This window comes from Corylus avellana, chromosome 4 (genome assembly GCF_965113065.1).
Source record: "Corylus avellana chromosome 4, dhCorAvel1.hap1.2, whole genome shotgun sequence".
Taxonomy (NCBI): domain Eukaryota; kingdom Viridiplantae; phylum Streptophyta; class Magnoliopsida; order Fagales; family Betulaceae; genus Corylus; species Corylus avellana.
The window spans coordinates 743,215-765,744 of NC_142493.1; the positions used below are offsets into that span (position 1 = coordinate 743,215).

A 22,530-nucleotide genomic window follows, 5' to 3' on the forward strand; every position below is an offset into this window, starting at 1 on the left:
AAAGGCCACTTATTTTTTATATTCCTATAATACCCCTATTCTTTAACAAATAAAATAATAAAATAATTGTAAAAAAAAAATCAAACAATTTTTTAACAATACAAAAAACCAATGAGTGAATAAATTAAAAAAAAAAATTGAATAAATAAATAATTTAGGCTATCTACAGTGACTATTCAAGTTATATTAAAGTAAAATCAAAGGTACAGTTCTTGAGATATTCCAAAAAAAAAAAAAACAATTTAGTCCCTGGAGTGAAATTCTGTTCAAAAATTGTTTTTATTCGCCCATTGATTTTACTTTAATACGACATGAAGCAATTTTGTAATTTAAACCAACTGCAATGACTAATTATTTATTTATTCCAAAAAACTTTTTTTTCTGTATTTATTCGCCCATTGTTTTTTTTTTTTTTTTGGTTTTTTTTTTTACAATTATTTTATTTTTTAAAAGAATAGGAATATTATAGGAATATAAAACAATAAGTGGCATTTTTGTTACATTTTGGTAGTTTGGAGGGCTATTTTAGTACCTACATATCCTTTGCGCGCGCGCACATATATATATATATATATATATATATATATATATATATATGCACATATTCATGCATATGTAGTTTTAGGCAAACTTCATAGTACGCCTACAAATAAAATTTGATGTTACATATATATCTTGTGCAATCAGAACGAAGTTTGCACTTTCTACTGTGGAGGTAAGGACAAATTATGGATCAAACAATTTTTCGAAAAATTTAATGCTGTGGCCAAGGATCCATTGATAGCTGAAGCTGGAAACATTGTCATAAGATTTTATTTCGTTGGAAAAGATTGCAAACTGTGTTGATAATAGCTCAGATTGTCAACAAGTGTAAATATAATTGCTGAAAAATATTAATATTCAAGTTGGTGGGCTTAAGTCCTATTTATCTATAAGAAAATAATGTTAGTTTTAAAATGAGTCCAAGAACAACTTGGAATTGGATTTTTTCAAGAAAACGTGTGTGGATAAACATGTGGGCTGCAATGCTTATCTTCATCATGGAAAAGACTTTGTATTCATGATGGTTTTGTTTTCCCAGCAGCAATTGGATTAAAATTATTCTCCTATTTTTCGTGATTAAGCTTTATAAAATGATATGTAGTTCTTGGTTGAGATTATCTGAAAAATTCAAATTGGTGAGAGCACTTTGTGGCATTTACAAAGTGTAGAGAGTTTTTCTTTACTGGGTATTTAAGAGGGATAAGTGAGTGGGGTGTATAATGGGTTAAGGGCTTGGTTTGAGACATTAAACTTGAGCGGTTCAGGCTTGTACCATTGTACTCAATATTTTTCAATAATAAAGAAAGAGACCGGGTCACATCTCGTGGACGTAGACATATTGCCGAATCACGTAAACTCTTTGTGTACATGTGTGATTGGTATGTGCTCTCATGTGTTTTCTTTCTAAACTTGTCTTTCACCTAAAGGGTTGGTGGGAAATTGGTTGCCAATTAATTATCAATTTTCTCAACAAACTGCAACATTTTTTAAGGAAATTCAAGAGTTATTGCGTCCCTTGGAGCTGCATCATTTTGACGAGGATATTCTAGAGTTATTTTGTTCCTTCAAGCGGCAACATTTTGACGAGGATATTCTAGAGTTATTGCGTCCCTTCAAGCTGCGGCATTTTGACAAGGATATTCAAGAGTTATTGCGTCCCTTCAAGAATGAGCCTAGATGGGCTGTGTTCATGAATGGTTTTAATGAGGTAATCAGTAATCATGGGACGACAATTCTGACCTTGGAGAGATTTGAACAGTGGAAGGGGAATTTGCGTAAGAGGAGACGCATAGAGACGTGCTTCAATCGCTTGCTTTAAACTGGTTTCCTACCATCGACGTCAAACTCGGTCTAATTAAGTTTGTAACCAGTATAATTAACAAGTTTGATTTTGTAATCTTGATCGCGATGCTAATCTGATGCCAACGTTATCGTTTTTTGTTGTTGCAATTGGTGGGCATCTTTTTATGATGAACAAATTCCTAGCATTATATATACGTTAGAGTGATAATACTTAAACTCCCATTTAAATTAAGTCGCAAAAATCACGTGTTAAATCATAGTCAATTTTTATTTTATTATTATTCTATGAATTGCTCTCTTCATAATTGTATCAAAATATGTTTTTGATTCAGAAGTATGAACTAATTGCATGTTGTTACTATTAATTATACGAATTCTGTATATATATATATTCTAGATGGCCGGCCGGTGAAATTTGGTGAAGCTAGTGATCTGTTTAACGAATAAATCATGGTTAAATTCGAAAATCAAAGTTTACGAAGAGTTTGTTACTATGCTTTCTCTTTTTCTGGTTGGTTACTTTTTCTTTTTATGTTTAACAAATAAATCATGGTTAAAAAGATTTTGTTACTATGGTTATTATTATGTTGTTCTTTCCACTCAAGCTTAGTCAGCGAATTACCACTCGAGCTCTCCTGAGCTTCCAATAAGTTGAGTTTGAGCACACATTTTATAGCTCGCTTCAAATAGGCATTTTTATAAATGCGTCAGTCTTGAAATAAGAAAATGGGGTATAATAGTTAAATTTAGCTAAAAACACCAATTTACAAGGACTGGATAGGAAAGTATACTCTTCAATTTGATTGTACATATACACATGCGCGCATATATGTGTGTGTGTATGTACGTGCAAAAGATATGTATGTATATTCATTTCAAGTGCATTTTCTTTTTTCATATCCCCTTGTGGGCTCATCACTATGATAATAAGCTTATTCTCGAAGTTCTACTTCTTAATGAACATGAAGCATGCTATTGGTGAAGAGTATTTCACTATGTACCATAGCATCTTAGACCGCAAAATCTCAAACTTCTTTTACAAGTCATTGGTCTTTATAATTGGGAATCATACAATTTTGTATTGTCCCCCCTTCTTTCTTATTCTATTATAAATTGGCATCAAAATTGAGATAACATTCATGGGGATGTCCAAGCTTGAAATGAACAATAGAACATTCTTTTTTTCTAGCGCGTTGATGTTGACTTGTGTTAGAGCGCTTTTCCAAGTCCAAGAATTTGCTGCTCAGTGATTTTCTTGATGGTTAAGCTGAAAAGAACTTCTTGTACGGCAATGAAGTTCCTACAAAACAAAAATAAGGTCAGAGGATTTTCGGTTGAAGCCGAAGACTCTTCGATGCCTAATTTAGCATTTTTATTTGTGGATAAACAATATAATGAAAATTTGGCTCAAATATGTATGAATTATTGTGTCGAGTAAAGTATACAATAAATGAGAATGAGAGAAGATTGTCAAAGCAAGAGAGAGAGAGAGAGAGAGAGATGTCTTTCATGGAGGAAGGATAAGAACCCCATTTCCTTCTCTCCTATTTCCTTTTATCCTCAAGTGCAAAAATGGTGTGTACATGTGCTGAGTGGTGAGAGTAATATTGTAAATAAGTGTAAAAAAGAATGGGGCCACTAGGAGATATTTTCAACCTGCTTGTGCAACACAATTATAAAAAATCAAGTCAAATGTTAATTAATTAAATTATTCTTAAAGTGTCTTTTGCACATAATTCAGATGAGGCACCATAATATTCAGATTCGTGGCAAGCGTGAAGGATATAGCTGTGACTGTAGTACTCTAGTACATTGAGGAAGGAAAACAATACGCACATATATGCAAGCTTGAAAAAGAAAAGTCATATTTGGGAGGGCCAGCCTGACGGCCTATCAGGCTAGCCATGAGTCCAGAATCCTTAATTTGAACATTTGTTGAAAAGTTTGGCCCCGATTACCTCTCATTCAACTTAACTATTTTTCGTTGACCCAATTGGGGCACTGTCTTGATTGTTATGCCCTCAAAATGATATTGTTCAACGTTTCATTTTAATTAATACTATTTATTTGCATAATTCTTGAAAGATATCCTAATTAAAATGATATCAAAATGATATATGAACTGAACTGCAATTTTATGTCGTATGTGGTGTAAAAGTGAGAAACAAAATTCAAAAAAAGAAAGGAAATATATATATATATATATATATATATATATATATATATATATGTGTGTGTGTGTGTGTGTGGTTTGTAGAGCTAGCCATTTCGTTGGTTGAACCATCAAAAAGAGGTTGCTTATCATCCTTGGCAAAAATCAGCGCCTTGAAAATCTTCATGATTCTGTGAGGTAGGTGTTCGTAAAATTAAGTTCCTCCAGTTTCTTTCTTGCCTTCTTTTCCTCTGCAGTGAACAAGAATCTATGGTCTGTGTTGTGGCCCATTTTTAAGCCATTATATTGCTTGAAAGGGGCCCCTATGGCTAACCTATTCTTCTATGGCAAATTCCTATCCACAGTCCACCCCTTTAGGTTACAGAGGGTCCTTTGTCTTGTCCCTGAAATCAGGCAACCACGTTCATGGTCATTTGGAACTTGGAATAGATTAAAATGACAATATCTATCAAATATTTGATTTTGACACCCTTTTCTTGTTTGAGCACGTGTGACGTAAGAGTAATGCTATATTATTTACTTATTTACTATATTTATTTCTATTGATTAATATAATGTATTTTAAATAATAAATACCTTAAAATAAGTATTTGCATGAAAATCTACGTAAACATGTCATCAAAATAAATGAGTACAAAATTAGCATTTCGAATATTAGTTTTTGTTTTTTTCTTCTTGGTTTTTTGCATTTTTCCTTTTTTTTTTTTGGGCCAGATTGGGTTTGCACTTTGGATATAACAATGACCTGTCATTCTACGAACTAGCTAGGAAGGAGGAAGGTTGTAACGTTACGCCACCATCAACGATGACGCTGGTCGCTGGAGTTTCTTCGTCTTTCTTTATTCAAGTCTTTTCAAGTGCTTTATCTCTCGCTCCAACCATTTTCAATCACTATGAACCCTTTCTCTCTTTTTTTTTTTTGGTACTAATTATCGAATCCTGTTACTCATTCAGATGGAGCCCACTTTGACGTTGAATCTCGGCTCTTGTTACTGGATTTTGATCATCCCTTGAAATTTCTTGAAAGTTTCCAATCCTACTTCCAAGAAATTTTGACAAAGAACGAGAAAGGATGGTCTGGGGCTGGGTTTCCAGGTAGCTTTCCGAGCTGTCCAAGCCCTGTACTCATTCTCATCCCCTGCCAAATTCCAAGAAAATTCCCGGTCTATAACTATAACTATATATATAGGCCAGCAATCTCCTTTAATTTGTGGTAGTAGTCCAACAATCTCTTACGCTTTGAAATAGACAACACTATGGCCAGCGATATGATTGAAGGCGAGCTGAACGTGTTAACAATGTCCAACGATCAGATCGTGAATCTAATTTCTCCAACCCATCTTCCTGCTGAAGAAAAATTTGATGCCGGCTCTCTTTTCGTGGTCGTCAAAAACATTCTTAATCGCGTAACCGGTATTGCTTCCCATGTTTATTGGGTATGTATGTTTCTACCATCATATTCTTTATAAGATTTTCTTTTTTCACTTTTGCTTTCTAGCTAGTCCAAATTAAGGTGGGATATAAATTTAATAGTCAAGCTGCAATAAGATTTAACAAGTTTATTCCAATAGAGAACAAATAGATCGATGAGATAATATTATTTTTAGTTATATTGATGGGTTCAAGTTAATTATACATATAGGGACGGGAGCACCTAGAGAAACAGGAGGAAAAGGTGTCAAGAGCCAGCTTCGATCCCCTTCTATGCACACTACTCAAGCAAGTTTCCTATGAGGTAATTACAAAGAATACCATTTTTCACCCCCATGAAAATCTTGAACAATGGAGCATCGATCTTTCTTTCTTTCCCCCCCCACTTTTTTTATTCCCCCAATTAATGTTTGTGGCATGAATTAGTTACCAAATTAGAAAAATTTTTAGATGGCATGCAAGGCTCCAGGTGTGGAAATTGCACACAAAACAACAATGTCAATACTTGATAAACTCTCAAGCTACTCATGGAATGCTAAGGCAGTGCTGACACTTGCGGCATTTGCTTTGGATTATGAGGATATAATATTGGCTCTTGCCCAGCTTCACTCATCACACCAACTCGTCCAATCAGTGGAACATATACCAGTTGGTTTGCTCAAATATGAGGTTGTTGACCTTAACGAAATTATCGGTTACACATTGAACATCATGGAGTCCATCTTTGAGTTGAAGAAGCTATCTACTATTAACAAGGATATAAATCATGATGAACCAGCATATGTGTACTGGATTATCATTACCATTGTAGCTTGTATACCTTGTATGTGTTGCCTCACTAGCGATGAGTAAGTTGTTCTTGACCTTGACATGTCCTTTGTTTAGAAATCATTAATTGTCATGTCACAATTATAAGACTTGTTGTAATGCAATTGCTTATTGGCGCCAATTCATAGGCGTCTACACGATCGGGTTGTCAAAATAAAATATTTGATAGATAATATTAATGCACTTTTTGTGTTTGCCTGATTTCAGGGACAAGACAAAGGATCCGACAATCAGTCAAACCCTCATCCACTTAATGAGCAGGATGAGAATTTGTCGATTACAAATAGGTTAGCCACAAGGCCAATTTCAATCATAATTAAGGAAGCATGCTCCATTGAATCTGTTGCACATCCAATATAATGGCTTAAAAATGGGCAATAACAGGACTGACCAAAGATTCTTGTTTATTGCAGAGGAAAAGAAGGCAGGAAGGAAACTGAAGGAATTTTTACAAACACCTGACGAAATCTTGGAGGTTTTCAAGGAGCTGATTTTCGCTAGGAATAATGTGCAGCCTCTTATTGATGGTTTGACCAATGAAATGGTTAGCTTTACAAATTAAAACACACAAACCTTTTTTTTTAGAATTTTTTTTTTCTCACTTTTGCATAATATAAAATTGCACCTCATATATGGTTAAGCCTATATCTTTCAAGAATTATGCAAATAAATAATATTAAAATGAAATGTCGAGCAAAATTATTTTGGGCTTCAGCAATCAAGACTCTGCCCAAATCCAAAAATTATTGGGACAGCAAAAAATAGTCGAAAAATAAGTTTGGGGACAAACTTTCCAACATATATATATATAGGTTGAAAGGATTCCCAACCGGCTAGCTGGTCGTGAGGATGGCCCTCTAAAAATACTTTTCCTTTACAATTAAGTTTGTCGGTACGTAATGTTTCCTTTATCAATGTACTAGACTACAGTCACAGCTCCTTCACACCTGCTACAAAACAGAATATTATGGTACCTCATCTGAATAATGTTCAATAGACATATCAAAAATAATTTATTGAACAATTGACTTGATTTTTTACAGTTGTCTTGCACAAACAGGTTAGCATCGATGTGCTGAAAAAGAAGAATGTTCTATTGTTCATTTCAAGCCTAAACATCTCTAATGATGATATCTCGATTTTGATGCCAATTTATGATGGAATAAGGGAGAAGAGGGACCAATACAAAATTGTATGGATCCCAATTGTAGAACAATGGACTGATGACCTAGGAAAGAAGTTCGAGATGTTGCGGTCTAAGATGCCATGGTACATAGTGCAATACTTTTCACCAGTAGCAGGCATCAAGTTCATTAAGGAGGAGTGGCACTTTGAGAATATGATTAGGCAAGTGGATTTCACATGGACTTTCTCACAATGTATTACCAAAATTCTTAGTTGGATTAGGCTAGTAGGTCCCGTATGGCATGCCCAAATTACTAGCAATTCGGAGTGTAAATTGCCAGAAATCTCAATCCGAGAGAATGAACCTATTGTCGTAGTGATGAACCCCCAAGGGGATGTTGTAAACGAAAATGCATTCAACATGATTCGGCGAAGTGGAATGGTGGCCTTCCCTTTCTCTCGGTGGATTCCTGCATTTCGCACGTCTAGTGTATATTCGGTTTGCATGACACCACCTGGACCTTACACGGTAAAGTCTTTTTCACAACTCTAAATACATACATATCCTTTGCACATACGTATATACATACATATGCACACATTCGTGCATGTAGTTTTAGGCAAAATTCATACTGCGCCTTCAAATACATTTTAAAGTTAGACATATATGTCTTGTGCAATCAGATTGAAGAGTACACTTTCCTCTGTGGAGGCAAGGACAACATATGGATCGAACAATTTTCCAAGAAAGTAAATGTTGTGGCTGAGGATCCAGTCATAAAGGAAGCATACATTTCCATAGAATTGTCTTGCATTGGAAAAAGCCACAAACAACAACCTTTTTGGAAACGCACCAAGACTCCGAAGAAGACTGAATCTGACCTTGGGAACCAAGAAATTCAAAAGTTATTGCATTCCTTCAAGAACGAGAGTAGATGGGCAGTGTTGACCAAATGGTCTACAAGAGTAGTCAGTGATCATGGGACAGCAATTCTAAAGATTTTGGAGGCATTTGAAGAGTGGAAGGTGAATATCCCTAAGAAAGGCTTCGAGATTTGCTTCAAAGAGTACCATGAAAAGTTTCTTCAAATTGGTCCCCTGCCTTAGACCTCATGGAATTCATCCATAAAAGAGAGCTCCCTCTGAATACTGTTTTTCTGTACAAGGCCCAATAATCTCTCCTTCTCACTCTCTAGTTTATACCATTCTCTATTGCTTATATGTTTGTAGTGATTCAACGTAGACCCTTCCGCTTTTGACAACGCTTAATAGAGTTGATATGGATTGTAGTACTTCTTGTTGCTTAAGTGAATGGTAAATTAATATAATCTGGATTCAACTTTTCTTTTTCTTTTTCTTTTAGTTATTCTTAGCCATCAACAGCCTTACTTTTTACTTCAAATTTTCATAATTTATTTTGTTCCATAAGGAACAAAATTCAAGGATCCTATTTTTTCTGAAGAGAATCTGGAGCGGAAGACTGTTCACTTATAAGTAGAGATAACTCTAATTTAAACTCATATTCAACAAATACCTAGAGTGAATCTAAAACATCATAACATAGATAAATCTTTAAATGTTGCGATTAGAGACCAGCCATCAAAATACAAAGATGTTACAATCCAAATTTAACCATTACAAAACATAATCAAAGCCTACTCTTAACAAGATATATAAAGCATGAAGATGATCTCAATCATGTCCTAGCAAGTGGCTTCATCAGCATCCTACATGTACTTGAGCCACACATAATTTAACTCCTCAAAAATGATTTGAATCAAGTCATCCAAAACAACTGGATGCTTTCCCGAGTCTATCTTCGATCGGCTAAAGTATCATTTAAAATAAACACTTGTTAGCTGAATAAAACACCACTTGTTGGAATTTTATGCCCTCCTCCTAAAAACTCTTATATATATATGAGTCATGATACAGAGAACGCTGGCGTGCATGGCATGTCAGCCAAAAAAATTTTTCTTTTAATATTTTTAATTAAAAAAAAAAAAAAAAAAAAAAATTGGTTGGCGTGCGTTTTCTTTAGCATTACCCTATATATATTAACCATTATTCCAATACCTCTCACTTGTGAGTTTAGACTATAACTTAATATAATCATTCCAACAAAAAAAAAAAAAGCTAAAAGATTTTTCAAGAACAAAAAGACGCCATCCAATTGCAACAACATAAAACGATAACATTGGCATAAGATTACCATTGTGATCAAGATACCCTTTACTTCCTAATACTAGCTAGCTAGCGACACTGGTTACAAACTTGGACACGTACATCATTATTTGGTGGGAATAAGTTGTAAACTTAGACACGTACATCATTATTTGATAAAATAGTCAATGTGGCAGCACATTAAGTTGATGGTGCACTTCAATGGTACAAGAACAGTAAGCCATTCCATGATATCCGTGGCAAGCGACGAGTTTGAATAAGCTTGTCATGGTGCTCTTTAAAGCAAATCTCGAAGCTTTTCTTATGCAAATCCACCTTCCACTCTTCAAACTCCTCCAAGACATTTAGAACTGTCGTCCCTTGACCAAAGACTACCCATGTAGATGCTTTGGTCAACATGACCCATTGACCCTTATTCTCGAAGAAAGGTAATAAATTTGTAATTTCCTGGTTCCAAGGGTCGGTGCGTTTCCGTTTGCGACTTTTTTCAACGTAAGACAATTCTATGGAAATTGATGCTTTCTGTATGTCTGGATCCTCAGCCACAACATTTACTTTCTTGGAAAATTGTTTAATCCATGTTTTATCCTCGCCTCCACATAGGAAAGTGTACTCTTTGATCTGATTACACAAAATATATATATAGCCTCAAATTAATATTGTTATATTGAAAAGTGCATATATTATGAATTTTGCCAAAAACTGCTTAATTGCATGAATATCCACATACATATGTGCAAATTAAAAGATATGTATGTACGTATATTTCATTAATTAATTATTTAGAGTTGTAAAATTAATAGACTTTACTGCATGAGGTCCAGGTGGATTCTTGGAAAACGCATATGGGGTTTGGACCCGCGGAGTGAAAGGGAGGGCCGTCATTCCACGTCGCTGAATCGAGTGGAGTGCATTTTTGTTTTCCACAGTCCCTTGTGGGTCATCATTGCTACAATAGGCTTATTTTCGAAGTGCCACTCCTCCTTAATGAACTTGATGCGCGGTACTGGTGAAGAGTATTGCATTGTATACCATGGCATCTTAGACAGCAACATCTCCGGGTGAATGTTGAACGACTGCAAACTAAGAACAATAGAGAATATTGTTATAAACCAGCTGAGTCCAAGACCAAGAGGGAGAGATTATTCTAGCTGCTAAAAAAAAGAGCTGGGTTTCACCTTGGCTGCGAAAGTACAGACCTTTAGCTCCTGCAAATGAAATGTAGATTTACTGTATGGGCTCTCAGACAATTATAGAGGCCTACAGGTTTGGTTATAAAGACAAATTTAAAGGGTCTCTCTCTCACCCCCATACGCGCGCGTTTCCTTTGACTCGGAGGGAGCGAGGTTGAATAATCTATCTACCAAGAGATGTAATTAATGATATCATCAACGATGAGTACTCCTTGGTCTTTCTTTATTCAAGTTTATTGAGGTACGTGGTTTACCGGTGGCTCGAAGCATTTTCAGATCTCACCATAAACAGAGTGCGTAACAGCTCTATCCTTTGTGTTTGGTGGATCAACAATGAACATAGCATAAAAACCAACAAGACCAATTCATTTTACAGATTATTAAAAGACCAGCAAATAAATATAATGTCTTCTTCGATAATGATATAAAAGCCAATTACCAACCATTGACTGCTTCATTTTGCAGATTAATCAAAGACTTGATTGATTATTATAAAAGCCAAGAGTCCTCTCATCAGCAAGCAGGATTCACGGGAAACTTCTGGATGATCATGATCTTCCAAACAATAATCATTAAGTAAATGCGATTCCCACTAATCCATTGAAATCTGGCTCACAAAAGTCATCTGTTTCCACACTGAAAAGTCAAGCATTGCCAAAAGATTGACTTCTCTATCAATCTGAGTGTTTTGAATCACAGAAGAACATGTGGCATTATCCTTAGCTGCTGATGTTGGATATCATAGAATTCATATTGTTAACAAAGTCTTTGAATAATCTGCAAAATGAAGCTGTCAATGTTTGCCGCAATTGACTTTTATATCATTATTTATTCTTCACACGCGAAACTAAAAAAAAAGATATTTTATTGTTGAAGTAGACTGAAAAGAAAATTAGATTTTAGAGAAATATGTGACCAGAAGACAAGTATTTAGAAAAGACAAAGCTTATTTGTTTAATAATAATAATAAAAAAAATAATAAAACTATGTAAATTGTCTTTGTTGTCTCCTGATGCCCTACTCATGAACATGTATATTTCTTTGAGATATGTATAAAAGAAATTGGTAGACTTAACTTATTTCATAAAACTAGTTTTATAGGAGAGGGTTATTGATTCCTTATAAATATGCCAAAAGTCTTGTGCACATGTATTGTAGAATCATTCATCAACACTCTCTTTCACCTGCAGACCAGTATTTTTCTTGATTCTTTTTCATGAGTAGGTAGTATTGGCCTCATTCGTCCTAGCTTTGATACCAAGTTTAAATCACCATTTGTCCTAAAAGTTTAAACTGGCAACAAAAGTAAATTTAATCATTTAATCAGCACTTTAACATATATTTCATTGCGAGTTTTATATTCTCACTCAATAAAAAAATTAAAGAAAAAAGATTTTGTTCGTCATTGAAATTTTCAATAGTCTGCCATAAAAGTCTTTTAATAATCTGCAAACACAAAAGAGCTATTACGCACTCTGTTGGTCATTGAGATTTTTGAACCTGTATAGAATATAGTTGGTGAGATCTGAAAATGTTAGGAGCCACCGCCAAAGCACGTGAATAAGAGATTTGAATAAAGAGAGACCAAGAAACACCATATAATCCGAGTCAAATTTTCGAAGGATGAGATTTTATATAATAATGAAATACAGGCACTAGAACCTGTTATGGCAAAGAGATTTATTTTAAAAAGAATTGTTCAAGTTGATGCCGATGCCATAGCCGGCTCTATATTTATTCAACTTCACCATTCTATTATGTTAACCTGACATCATTAAATATTCATCCTTAATTAAAAAATAAATAAATCTAAGGGCGAGGCTTGCATGCGGTAGTTAAAAACGTGATGGTTTTGGGTAATAAAAAAATAATATAAAATTTATTAAATATTAAAAAAAATAAAAATATTAAAAAACTAAACAAAAAAAAAAAAAATCAAAATCAAACAGCCACCCCCTCCTACCAGCCACAAAAGGCCAACCCAAAAAAAAAAAAAAAAAAAGAGAGATTGGGCCACCCCCAAGGGCCTGGAGGTGGTTTCATCCACCCCCGTACCGGCCGTATAGGGGGTGGCCAAAACCACCCCTAGGCCAAATAGGGGTGGCCGAAACCACCCCAAGAAGGGCTTGGGATGGTTTTGGCCACCCCATTTTGGCCAAGGGGTGGCTGGAGCTACCCCTTTGATTTTGATTTTTTTTTTTTTTAGTTTTTTAATTTTGATTTTGATTTTGGCCAGGTGAGACAATAACGTTTATATCTCTGATTTTTTTATAAAATTCTAAATTTAGTCTTAATTTCAAATTAAAATAATAATAATAATAAAAAAAATTAAAAAAAAAAAAAAGTTTTTTGGCCTTATGACCCGTGAGTCAGCAAACCCACGACTGGGTCCCAGCCAAACCTAACTGTGGGTCTGCTGACCCATTTATTTTTCTTGTTTGCTTTTTTTAAAAAAAATAAAAATAAAAATTAGGGATATTTTGGTTTTTTTTAGGTATTGTTGTTAGCAGTTAACCGCTAAATCTGACTGAGGGGTTCAAATTAACTGCAATTGAAAGTTTATGATTCAAATTGAAAAGTTTTAAAATTTGAGAGTTTATCAAATCGTGTGGTAATTCAAAAATTTAAAGTGAAGTTACCCTAATTAATTATGCAGGTGGTTTACCGGTGGCTCGAAGCATTTTCAAATCTCACCCAAAAGAGAGCGCGCAATAGCTCTTGTGTTTGGTGGATCAACAATGAACATAGCATAAAAACCAACAAGACCAATTCATTTTACAGATTATTAAAAGACCGGCAAATAAATATAATGGTTTTTCGTTTTACGGGTCTAGAAGAGATTTAATGATTCCCCTCCCCAAGTCCGACCCAGCTGGATTGGGATCCCGGCAATGTTTAAAAATTGTCTGGGTAACAATTTTACATTAATGCATCTAAGGGGATATTATCAAATGCATCATTTGGGATGTGTAGGATTCCTCTTTTAGTTAAAGTGTTTTACCCATAAACAAGTAGTGATCAACTAGTGCCTGATTTTATTATTATTTAAAATATATATCATCCTTAGAAAATCAGACTTCGATTATGCTGGAGTTTATTGGTCTTTCTTTATTCGAGAGTCTTTTTTTATTCACCGCCCACGGCTTTAGCGGTGACTCTAATATAAACATTTTCTTGGTCCTTCTTTATTCAAGTCTTTTACTCACCTGCTTTAGAGAGAGAGAGAGAGAGAGAGAGAGCAACTTCTTTTTCTTTATAACCCCCATCCTTTCTTTTGTTTGAGGCCTCAAAGCAGATCAACTCGTTTTTGATTGGTGTCCGTGTCACGTGTGGCATACTTAGGTAGCCTTGAACCAGGTTAGAAATCTCTCCCTCTTAATTACTCTCTACTTAATTTATACCATTCTCGCTTACATTTTAATGATTTGTGCAAATTTCCACCATTTTTACTTGCATTTAAGCTATATATCATATCAACTCGTAAATTTAGCAGTAAATATTTCTTGAATACTATACAAGAATACGTTGAGCTCGATCGGAATCTCTAAAACACACAGAAATTAAAATGTTCTTTTGCTGAAATTCTTACTAGCTAGCATTCGATATTGGTCATTCACAGCATTGAACATTTTTTTTAATTCTAGTAATTCTTGTGATCTTTGTCATCAGGAAATTTAAGAAAGGCAACTTGATAGATGGGAGCGCGAGAATCAACGCAACAAGAAGCAAATGCTTTAATTAGAAATGAACATGAATGTGAAAGTTCGGTAAATATTGACATGACAAAATTGGTAGAGAAAGTACCTGAATGTTGTATCTACAAGGTTCCGGATCCCCTTCGCAAGTTGAACGAAGAAGCCTACAATCCTCAGGTTATTTCAATAGGGCCTTTTCATCATGATCATTCGCACAAAAAATTGCAAACTATGGAAAAATATAAAGTGAAATATCTCGAGGCATTCCTCGAACGGGTCAAGATAAACATGGAGGATTTAAAACAGATTGTTAAGGATTCTAAAGAAAGTATTTGTCAACGTTATGCAGAGACTTTTACTGATCTTAGTAGTGATGATCATTTTGTGACAATGATCGTGACAGATGCATGCTTCATTATTGAGCTTTTTTTAAGAAATAAGTTCACCCAGTGGACTTCTGAGGACAAGATAGTATTAAAGCCATGGTTGGCTACTAAGATGCAGCTAGACCTTATTTTACTTGAAAATCAACTTCCTTTTTCCATTATTGACAAATTATTTGAACGTGCATTTGCATCTAGGCCAGTACCTACTTCCTTGGTTGAGCTTTCCTTTGAGTACTTTCAAAATTACAATAGTCAAAAGATGTCTCTCGATCCTGAGTTGGAAATATTGCATTTTTCTGATTTGCTTAGAAACTTTTACCTACCTCCTCGCCGTCCGCTACCAAATAGAAAGCTTAAAACAGTTGAGCATATGTACAGTGCAACCCAGCTGGATGGGGTAGGATTGAAGTTTGAGGTGGATCTTTCAAGCAATTGTTTACTTGACCTTGACCTTCACTTAGACTGGAAGAAGAGAGTGTTAAAAATTCCACGCTTTACCTTGGACAATGAGACCGAGCATTGTGTGCGAAATCTCTTGGCCTTGGAACAATGCCACTATCCAAATAAGACACATATTACTGACTATTTTATCCTGTTAGATTTCCTCATCAAGAGTGAAAAAGATGTGGATTTACTTCGTCAGCAAAGGATCATGGTTAGTGGGTTCGATAACAAACAGACAACTAATTTCATCAACAATCTGGGCACAAGTATGATTTATTCAACCATGAGCCCCAAATATTATGATATTTGTATCAAATTGAAAAAATTCTACGAGAATCCTAGTTGGCCGGAATACATAAGACGGACTTGTTTTAGCACACTTCTTCGGATGGCCGCTTTGACTGTTACAATTCTTACTTTAATACAAACTGTGTGTTCTCTTATCTCTGTAATACCGCATCACTAAAGTTTGTGTATTCCAAATTGTAATGGATTGCATTGTAATTTCATTTCATTTTTCTTTTGTTTTTATTGTTCTGGCCGAGTTAGAGGCTAATTGTGTTAGGATTAAAGCCAATTCGAATTCGATCTTATTTTAAATAAAATTTGTTTTGTTTTGATATTTATCATTCATGAGATGAATTAAAGTCCTTGTGTTATATTGAATGCCATTGGGTACATTTAGTGTGACTATTAAGGACGACGTACACAAGGAGAATTTCAAATTTAATCATGATTTTTTTTTTTTTTTTTGACATGTCTACATAAGAGAAAGATTCAAACTAATGACCTCCGCTTTATGAGGCATGGTACACAGCCGATTGAGCTACTCCTTTAGAACAATTTAATCATGATTTATTTGTTAAACATATATATTACACTAAATTTCACCCCATCCGGAATAAGTAGAATTCGTAGCTATCTGAAATAATGTGATAATAACTATATGAAATTATTACATAATTCTGAATCAAAAACAAATTATGATGCATGAAGAGAGCAAGTCAAAAGAATTATGAGAAAAATAAAAAGGTCTGTTTGGTAGAGATCTTCAAATGAAGAATCTTTTAAGAATGCTTCATTTTTTTTTAAGAATATAATTAATAATATTTGATGATCATATAATGTAGCGCTTTTTAACTTATATTTGCGATGTTGTTTCAGTCGTGATTTCGAAGTTTTTTGAGGATCAAGCCAAGTGTACTTACCATCAAAGGTGGTAGTTCAATAGCCCAAGGAAATTCTCAAGTGGTTAGATAAATACTAGGGTATGGGTTCGAATCTTTGCAATGGAGAATCCTCATGCCTGATTAGTATAAACTACCTTGGTTTTAATTGATGTCCTGGTAGGCGGACAGTTAAGTTATGGCTTGGCTGGTCTTGAGAGTATGCTTGCGGTTTCCGCCATCTAAGTCCCTCCTAAGTAGTTCCCCGCGGGTTGGTGCTGTTATGGTCACGCTCAGGTAGAATAGTCACAATTGGTCTCCCCCTCCAACCTTTTTTATTAGAAAAAAAAAAAAGTCAAGTGTACTTTCTTTCATCAAATTTGTTTGCAGATTTCTCATAAAAGGTCGTTCCTTGGGCATAATTGTTTGCTTACTTGACCTTCCGTTTCAAATTTTGATGAATAAAGAGTAATGTTACTATTTACACACATTTCACATCGGATAATGTGACGTATTTTAAGTAGTTTCTCTTATGTTAAAACTTTAAAAAAATATAATAATAATAAAAATGTACTAAAAACTTGATAGTTAGTATAAAATGAGGGTTTTCTAATGCCAAATGCTCGATCATCAATTCACACCTTCAAAAAAAAAAAAAAATGCAAGCATGAGAGCCTATCAAAGTAATGTTAAATCAATATATTTTCAAAATATTAGGGCTTGAAAAAAATTAAAACAAGCCTAAAATATTAAAAATCAGCTTAAATTATTTTCAAAATCATTTAAATAGGCCTTAATAGAGACCCAAAAAAGGTCCAACAAACTAAAATAGGCTCAAAAGGCTCATTACCTAATATGTAAATAGCGAATAATTATCACAATATATAACTGGGCGAATGTGATTAGTAAAAACATGATGCAAATGTGGATGCATATCTAAAAGTACGTAATATCCTCATTTTGCGGACATAGCCACAAATATTGCAAATAACCGTATCCATGTCTATGTACACCCCTAGCTTTGATACTGAAGTCAATATAGTGTTTGAGAATGAAATATGAATGTAATAAATCTGAGTTTTGGGCTTAAGGGGCCAAAGTCCTCTATACCTAGCTTGAGCTTCTCTTTTATAGCATTCTGCATGTAACTGGAGCATGTAAAGACCTAGTTTATACCAAGTTCTTACAAAAGTTATTCTTTATAAAAAATAATGAATTTAGTTATTTAACCACCTTAGACTCTAATTTAACATCGTGATTTTTGACTTATTTAAATGGGATTTTAAGTATAATCATTCTAACAAAAAATGCTATAAATTTTTTCATGCATAAAAAAGACACCATCCAATTTCAACAACTTATAACAATAACATTGGCATCAGATTACACAATCAAACTTCCTAATACTGATGACACTAATTACAAACTTAGACACATGCATGCATACATCATTATTCGGAGGGACTGATCCCTTTATTTAAAGCTGATGGTGACCTCCACAATAGAAATTAAGACACTCGGTCATTTTATGATGTCGATGGAAGGGGACCAATTTGAAGAAACTTGTCATGGTACTCCATAAAGCAAATCTCAAAGCCTCTCTCAGGCACATTTACCTTCCACTCTTCAAATGCCTCTAAGACCTTTAGCATTGTCGTCCCATGATCACTGACCACCCTTGTAGACCATTTGGCTTTCAACATGGCCCATCTACTCTCATTCTTGAAGGAAAGCAATAACTTTTGAATTTCCTGGTTCCCAATGTCAGATTTAGTCTTCTTCCGAATCTCGAAGTGTTTCCAAAAACGTTTCTTTTTGTGGCCTTTTCCAACACAAGACAATTCTATGAAAGTCAATGCGTTTTTTATGACTGAATCCTCCGACACAACATTTGCTTTCTTAGAAAATTCTTCAATCCATATGTTGTCCTTGCCTCCACAAATGAAAGCGTACTCTTCGATCTGATTGCACAAGATATATATGCCTGAACTCAAATTTCATTTGATGGCGCATTATGAATTTTGCCTAAAATTGCATGCATGAATATGTGCATGTGTGTATATGCATGTATGTGCAAAAGACATGTAAGTTCATTAGAGTTTTGAAAAAGACTTTACTGCGTAAGGTCCAGGTGGTCTCATGATAGATGAGAAATAACATCTTTCCAGTAGTACTATTTCATGTAGCTGAATCAAGTGGTGTACATCTTTCTTTTCCACATCCCCTTGTGGGTTCATCACCAAGAAAATAGGCTTATTGTTGAAGTGCCACTCCTCCTTAATGAACTTAATGCCTGCTACTGGTGAAAAGTACTGCACTATGTACCATGGTATCTTAGACTGCAACATTTCAAACTTCTTTCGCAGGTCATCAATCCACTGTTCCACAATTGGGATCCATACAATTTTGTACTCGTGCCCTTTCTTCCTATTTATTTCATCATAAATTCGTATAAAAATCGAGATATCATACCTAGAGATGTCAAGGCTTGAAATGAACAATATAACATTCATCTCCTTCAACACGTCGATGCTAACCTGTTTGTGCAAGACAATTGTGAAAAATCAAGTCAATTGCTCGATCTATAAATTATTCTTGAATATATGAGCTGCAGAAGTAAGAAAAAAAAAATTCTAAAATAAGCATATATGTGGGTTTTGGTTTGTAAAGCTAACCATTTGATTGGTGGAACCGTCAATGAGAGGCTGCATGCCATCCCAGCTAGCGAAAATTAACCCCTTGAAAACCTCCACTACTTCATCAGGAGTTTGTAAAAGTTCCTTTAGTTTCCTTCCCTTCTTTTTCTCTGCAATGAACAATGATATTTGGTCAGCATTGTTGCCTATTTTGAAGCGATTATAATGCATGTGCAATAGATTCAATGGAGCATATATATGCTTCCTTATGATTGAAATCGGCCTTTGGCTAACCAATTGTTTTCCCTATCCTGCTTTTTAGATCGAAGAGGATGGCAGTGATATTCTCGAACAAGGGAAATTGATCTTGCGTCTTGTCCCTGAAATCAGACAATTAGCCATGGTCATTTGCAATAGATTAAAAGAACTATATTATCTATCGATATTTTGTTCTGACACACCCCGAGTCGACATGCACCTAGCTATGAATTGGCAAATAAGCAATTGCATTACAATTTTTATAATTGTGACATGACAATGTGATTTCTACTCGAAATTTTTGAGAATATATATAGTACATGTTAAGGGAAAGAACTTACTCAATATTGCTAGTGAGATAACACATATGAGTTGCGCAAGCTACAATAGCAATGATAATCCAATAGACATATGTTGGTTCATCCTCCATATCATTGTTAAATAGGTTGTTCAACTTAAAGATGGACTTCATGACGTCCATCGTGTTATTGATAATTTCGTTAAGTTATATTATCGTCCCACGTATATGTTTTTTAAGCTGGATAACAGGCATGAAATTCTCGTAATCCAAAGTAAAAGCCGCAAGTGTCAACACTGCCTTACCTTCCCATGAATAGTTTGAGAGTTTGTTAAGTATTGACATTGTTGCCCATGAATAGTTTGAGAGTTTGTTAAGTATTGACATTGTTGTTTTGTGTGCAAATTCCACACCTGGAGCCTTGTCTGCCATCTAAAAAAAAATCGATCTAATTTGGTAACTATACAGTAAAAACGATGGCATTCATCTCAATCATAATTCATGACACAAACATTAATTGGGGAAAAAAATGTTATTCTTTGGATAATACCTCAGAGGAAAGCCGCTTGAGTATGCATAATAGTGGATCCAAGCTGGTTGTGGACACCTTATCTTCCAGGTTTACCTGGCCCTATATTTATTGTAAGTCACAAGTGTTGGGGTTATCCCACATCGGTTATGAAAGGGGCTGGTAGTCAGTTTGTAAGTGTGAGGGAAAACCTCACCTCTTGAGCTAGCTTTTAGGGTTGAGAGAGGTACCCAAGACCACCCAACACTGGTATCAAAGCCCAGGTTTACCAACAAGTCTCGGCCCAACAATTTATGAGAGAAACGGGTTGTCGCTGCTCCAATCGAGGACCCGATGTGTGAGGGGGAGATTGTTGAGGTTATCCCACATCGGTTGTGAAATGGGCTGGTGGTCAGTTTATAAGTGTGAGGAAAAGCCTCACCTCTTAAGCTAGCTTTTGGGGTTGAGATAGGCCCAATACCACCCAACACTGGTATCAGAGCCCAGGTTTACCAACAAGTCTCAGCCCAATAGTCTACGGGAGAAACGGGTTGTCGTTGCTCCGACCCAGGCCCGATGTGTGAGGGGGAGATTGTTGGGGTTATCCCACATCGGTTATGGAAGGGGCTGGTGATCACTTTATAAGTATGAGGGAAAGCCTCACCTCTTGAGTTAGCTTTTGGGGTTGAGATAGGCCCAAGACCACCCAACACTGGTATCAGAGCCCAGGTTTACCAACAAGTCTCGGCCCAACAGTCCACGGGAGAAACGAGTTGTCGCTGCTCCGACCCAGGGCCCGATGTGTGAGAGGGAGATTGTTGGGGGTATCCCATATCGGTTGTGGAAGGGCTGGTGGTCGGTTTATAAGTGTGAGGGAATGCCTCACCTCTTGAGCTAGCTTTTGGGGTTGAGAGAGGTACCTAAGACCACCCAAGACTGGTATCAGAGCCCAGGTTTACCAACAAGTCTTAGCCCAACAATCCACGGGAAAAACGGGTTGTCGCTGCTCCGACCCAGGGCCCAATGTGTGAAGGGGAGATTGTTTAGGTTATCCCACATCGGTTATGGAAGGGGCTGGTGGTCAGTTTATAAGTGTGAGGAAAAGCCTCACCTCTTAAGTTAGCTTTTGGGGTTGAGAGAGGTACATAAGACCACCCAACAACAAGTAATCATGAGTGAAAGAAACCTCAATGACTAAAAATAACATTATCCATCTATTAGTTCTCTGCTGTATATATACCCAACTCTCAGACTAGAAGAAAAAAGTGAAAAAAAGAAAAAAAAAAATCTTATGAAGAATATATATATATGATGGGGTAGAAAAACATATATGCCTTCTGTAAGACAAAGTGAAAAGTAAGGGTTGCGCGCTTAAGAATGCTTTCGACAACAACGAAAAGAGAGTGGGCATCAATGTTTTCGTTAGTAGGAACATGGGCTACAGAAATTAGATCCAGGATCTGCTCGTCGGACATGATTAACACATTCGGCTCACCGGCCTTAATGGGTTGCAGTGCGGTAACTGGTAGCATCATATTGGTGGCCATAGTAAGTAACGTTGTCTATTGCAATTCTCTTAATTCATTCGAGTATTTCAATTTTGACATTAGTTACAGATGCATGAGACTATGAGACACATCCCATGCGGGATGGGATCAAACTTACCAAGACGACTAAGCATGGATTGACGTACCCTCGAAGCACTTGTATATATATGGATTATCATCTTCACCTTTGGTTAGCTCTTGTTCTAACTTCTACTTAAGTGGTAAATCCAAGAGCCTGGCGTGTTAAGCAAAGTTGACATGGCCTGCAATTGATCGTTGCATACGTGTTAAGCAAAAAATATGATTTGATATATATTTATCTCCCCATATAGGGCCTAGCGTGTTAATTATATATTGAGCCTGGCGTGTTAAGCAAAAATGATTAATACAAATACAGTAGCTAATGTATTTGTATTAATTATTTTCATTTACCCCAATTCTCTTACGAATAAGAGTATTTGTGAGAACCCCGATTTGGCATTATGGTAGTTAAGGCCCAACTTATCACGGATTCATGTCAATAAACATATAAAAGACTGAAACCATATCTAATAGGAATGACGAGAAGAAAAAAAAATGGATAAAATATAAGAGAGGAAAAAAATAATTAAAACTATACCCCTGTGGTATATATATGAGGATGGCAATATGTTAAAGTCAAAATTTTTGAGAGATTCATTCATATATAAGCATTTTTAAAGAATATAAAAGCCATATATAATTTTATCGGACAAGATTTATTAATATTAGAGAGACAACGTCGTGGCACACATGATGGAACAAAAAAATTAAAACGGCGTTTGTTTAGGAAAA

The 22,530-nt window shown here is 35.4% G+C and overlaps 3 protein-coding genes across 3 annotated transcripts; 2 read left to right on the forward strand and 1 right to left on the reverse strand.

The window, feature by feature from the left end:
* Positions 1 to 5,274: 5,274 nt before the first annotated feature.
* On the forward strand, positions 5,275 to 8,641 carry LOC132177151 (protein SIEVE ELEMENT OCCLUSION B). Its single transcript, XM_059589387.2, has 7 exons — positions 5,275 to 5,454; positions 5,661 to 5,753; positions 5,900 to 6,297; positions 6,485 to 6,564; positions 6,691 to 6,821; positions 7,338 to 7,931; positions 8,087 to 8,641. The coding sequence occupies exons 1-7, from the start codon at positions 5,275 to 5,277 to the stop codon at positions 8,507 to 8,509; spliced, it is 1,899 nt and encodes a 632-aa protein (XP_059445370.2). The 3' UTR covers positions 8,510 to 8,641.
* Positions 8,642 to 14,889: 6,248 nt separating this feature from the next.
* LOC148586071 (UPF0481 protein At3g47200-like) lies at positions 14,890 to 15,770 on the forward strand. Its single transcript, XM_088515957.1, has one exon. It carries the CDS (start codon positions 14,973 to 14,975, stop codon positions 15,768 to 15,770), a length of 798 nt encoding a protein of 265 aa, XP_088372083.1. The 5' UTR covers positions 14,890 to 14,972.
* Positions 15,771 to 17,996: 2,226 nt separating this feature from the next.
* Positions 17,997 to 21,717, reverse strand: LOC148586072 (protein SIEVE ELEMENT OCCLUSION B-like). Its single transcript, XM_088515237.1, has 6 exons — positions 21,505 to 21,717; positions 20,213 to 20,293; positions 19,968 to 20,094; positions 19,146 to 19,276; positions 18,588 to 19,007; positions 17,997 to 18,431 (listed from the first exon to the last, which is right to left on the reverse strand). The coding sequence occupies exons 1-6, from the start codon at positions 21,715 to 21,717 to the stop codon at positions 17,997 to 17,999; spliced, it is 1,407 nt and encodes a 468-aa protein (XP_088371363.1).
* Between the last annotated feature and the right edge of the window lie 813 nt (positions 21,718 to 22,530).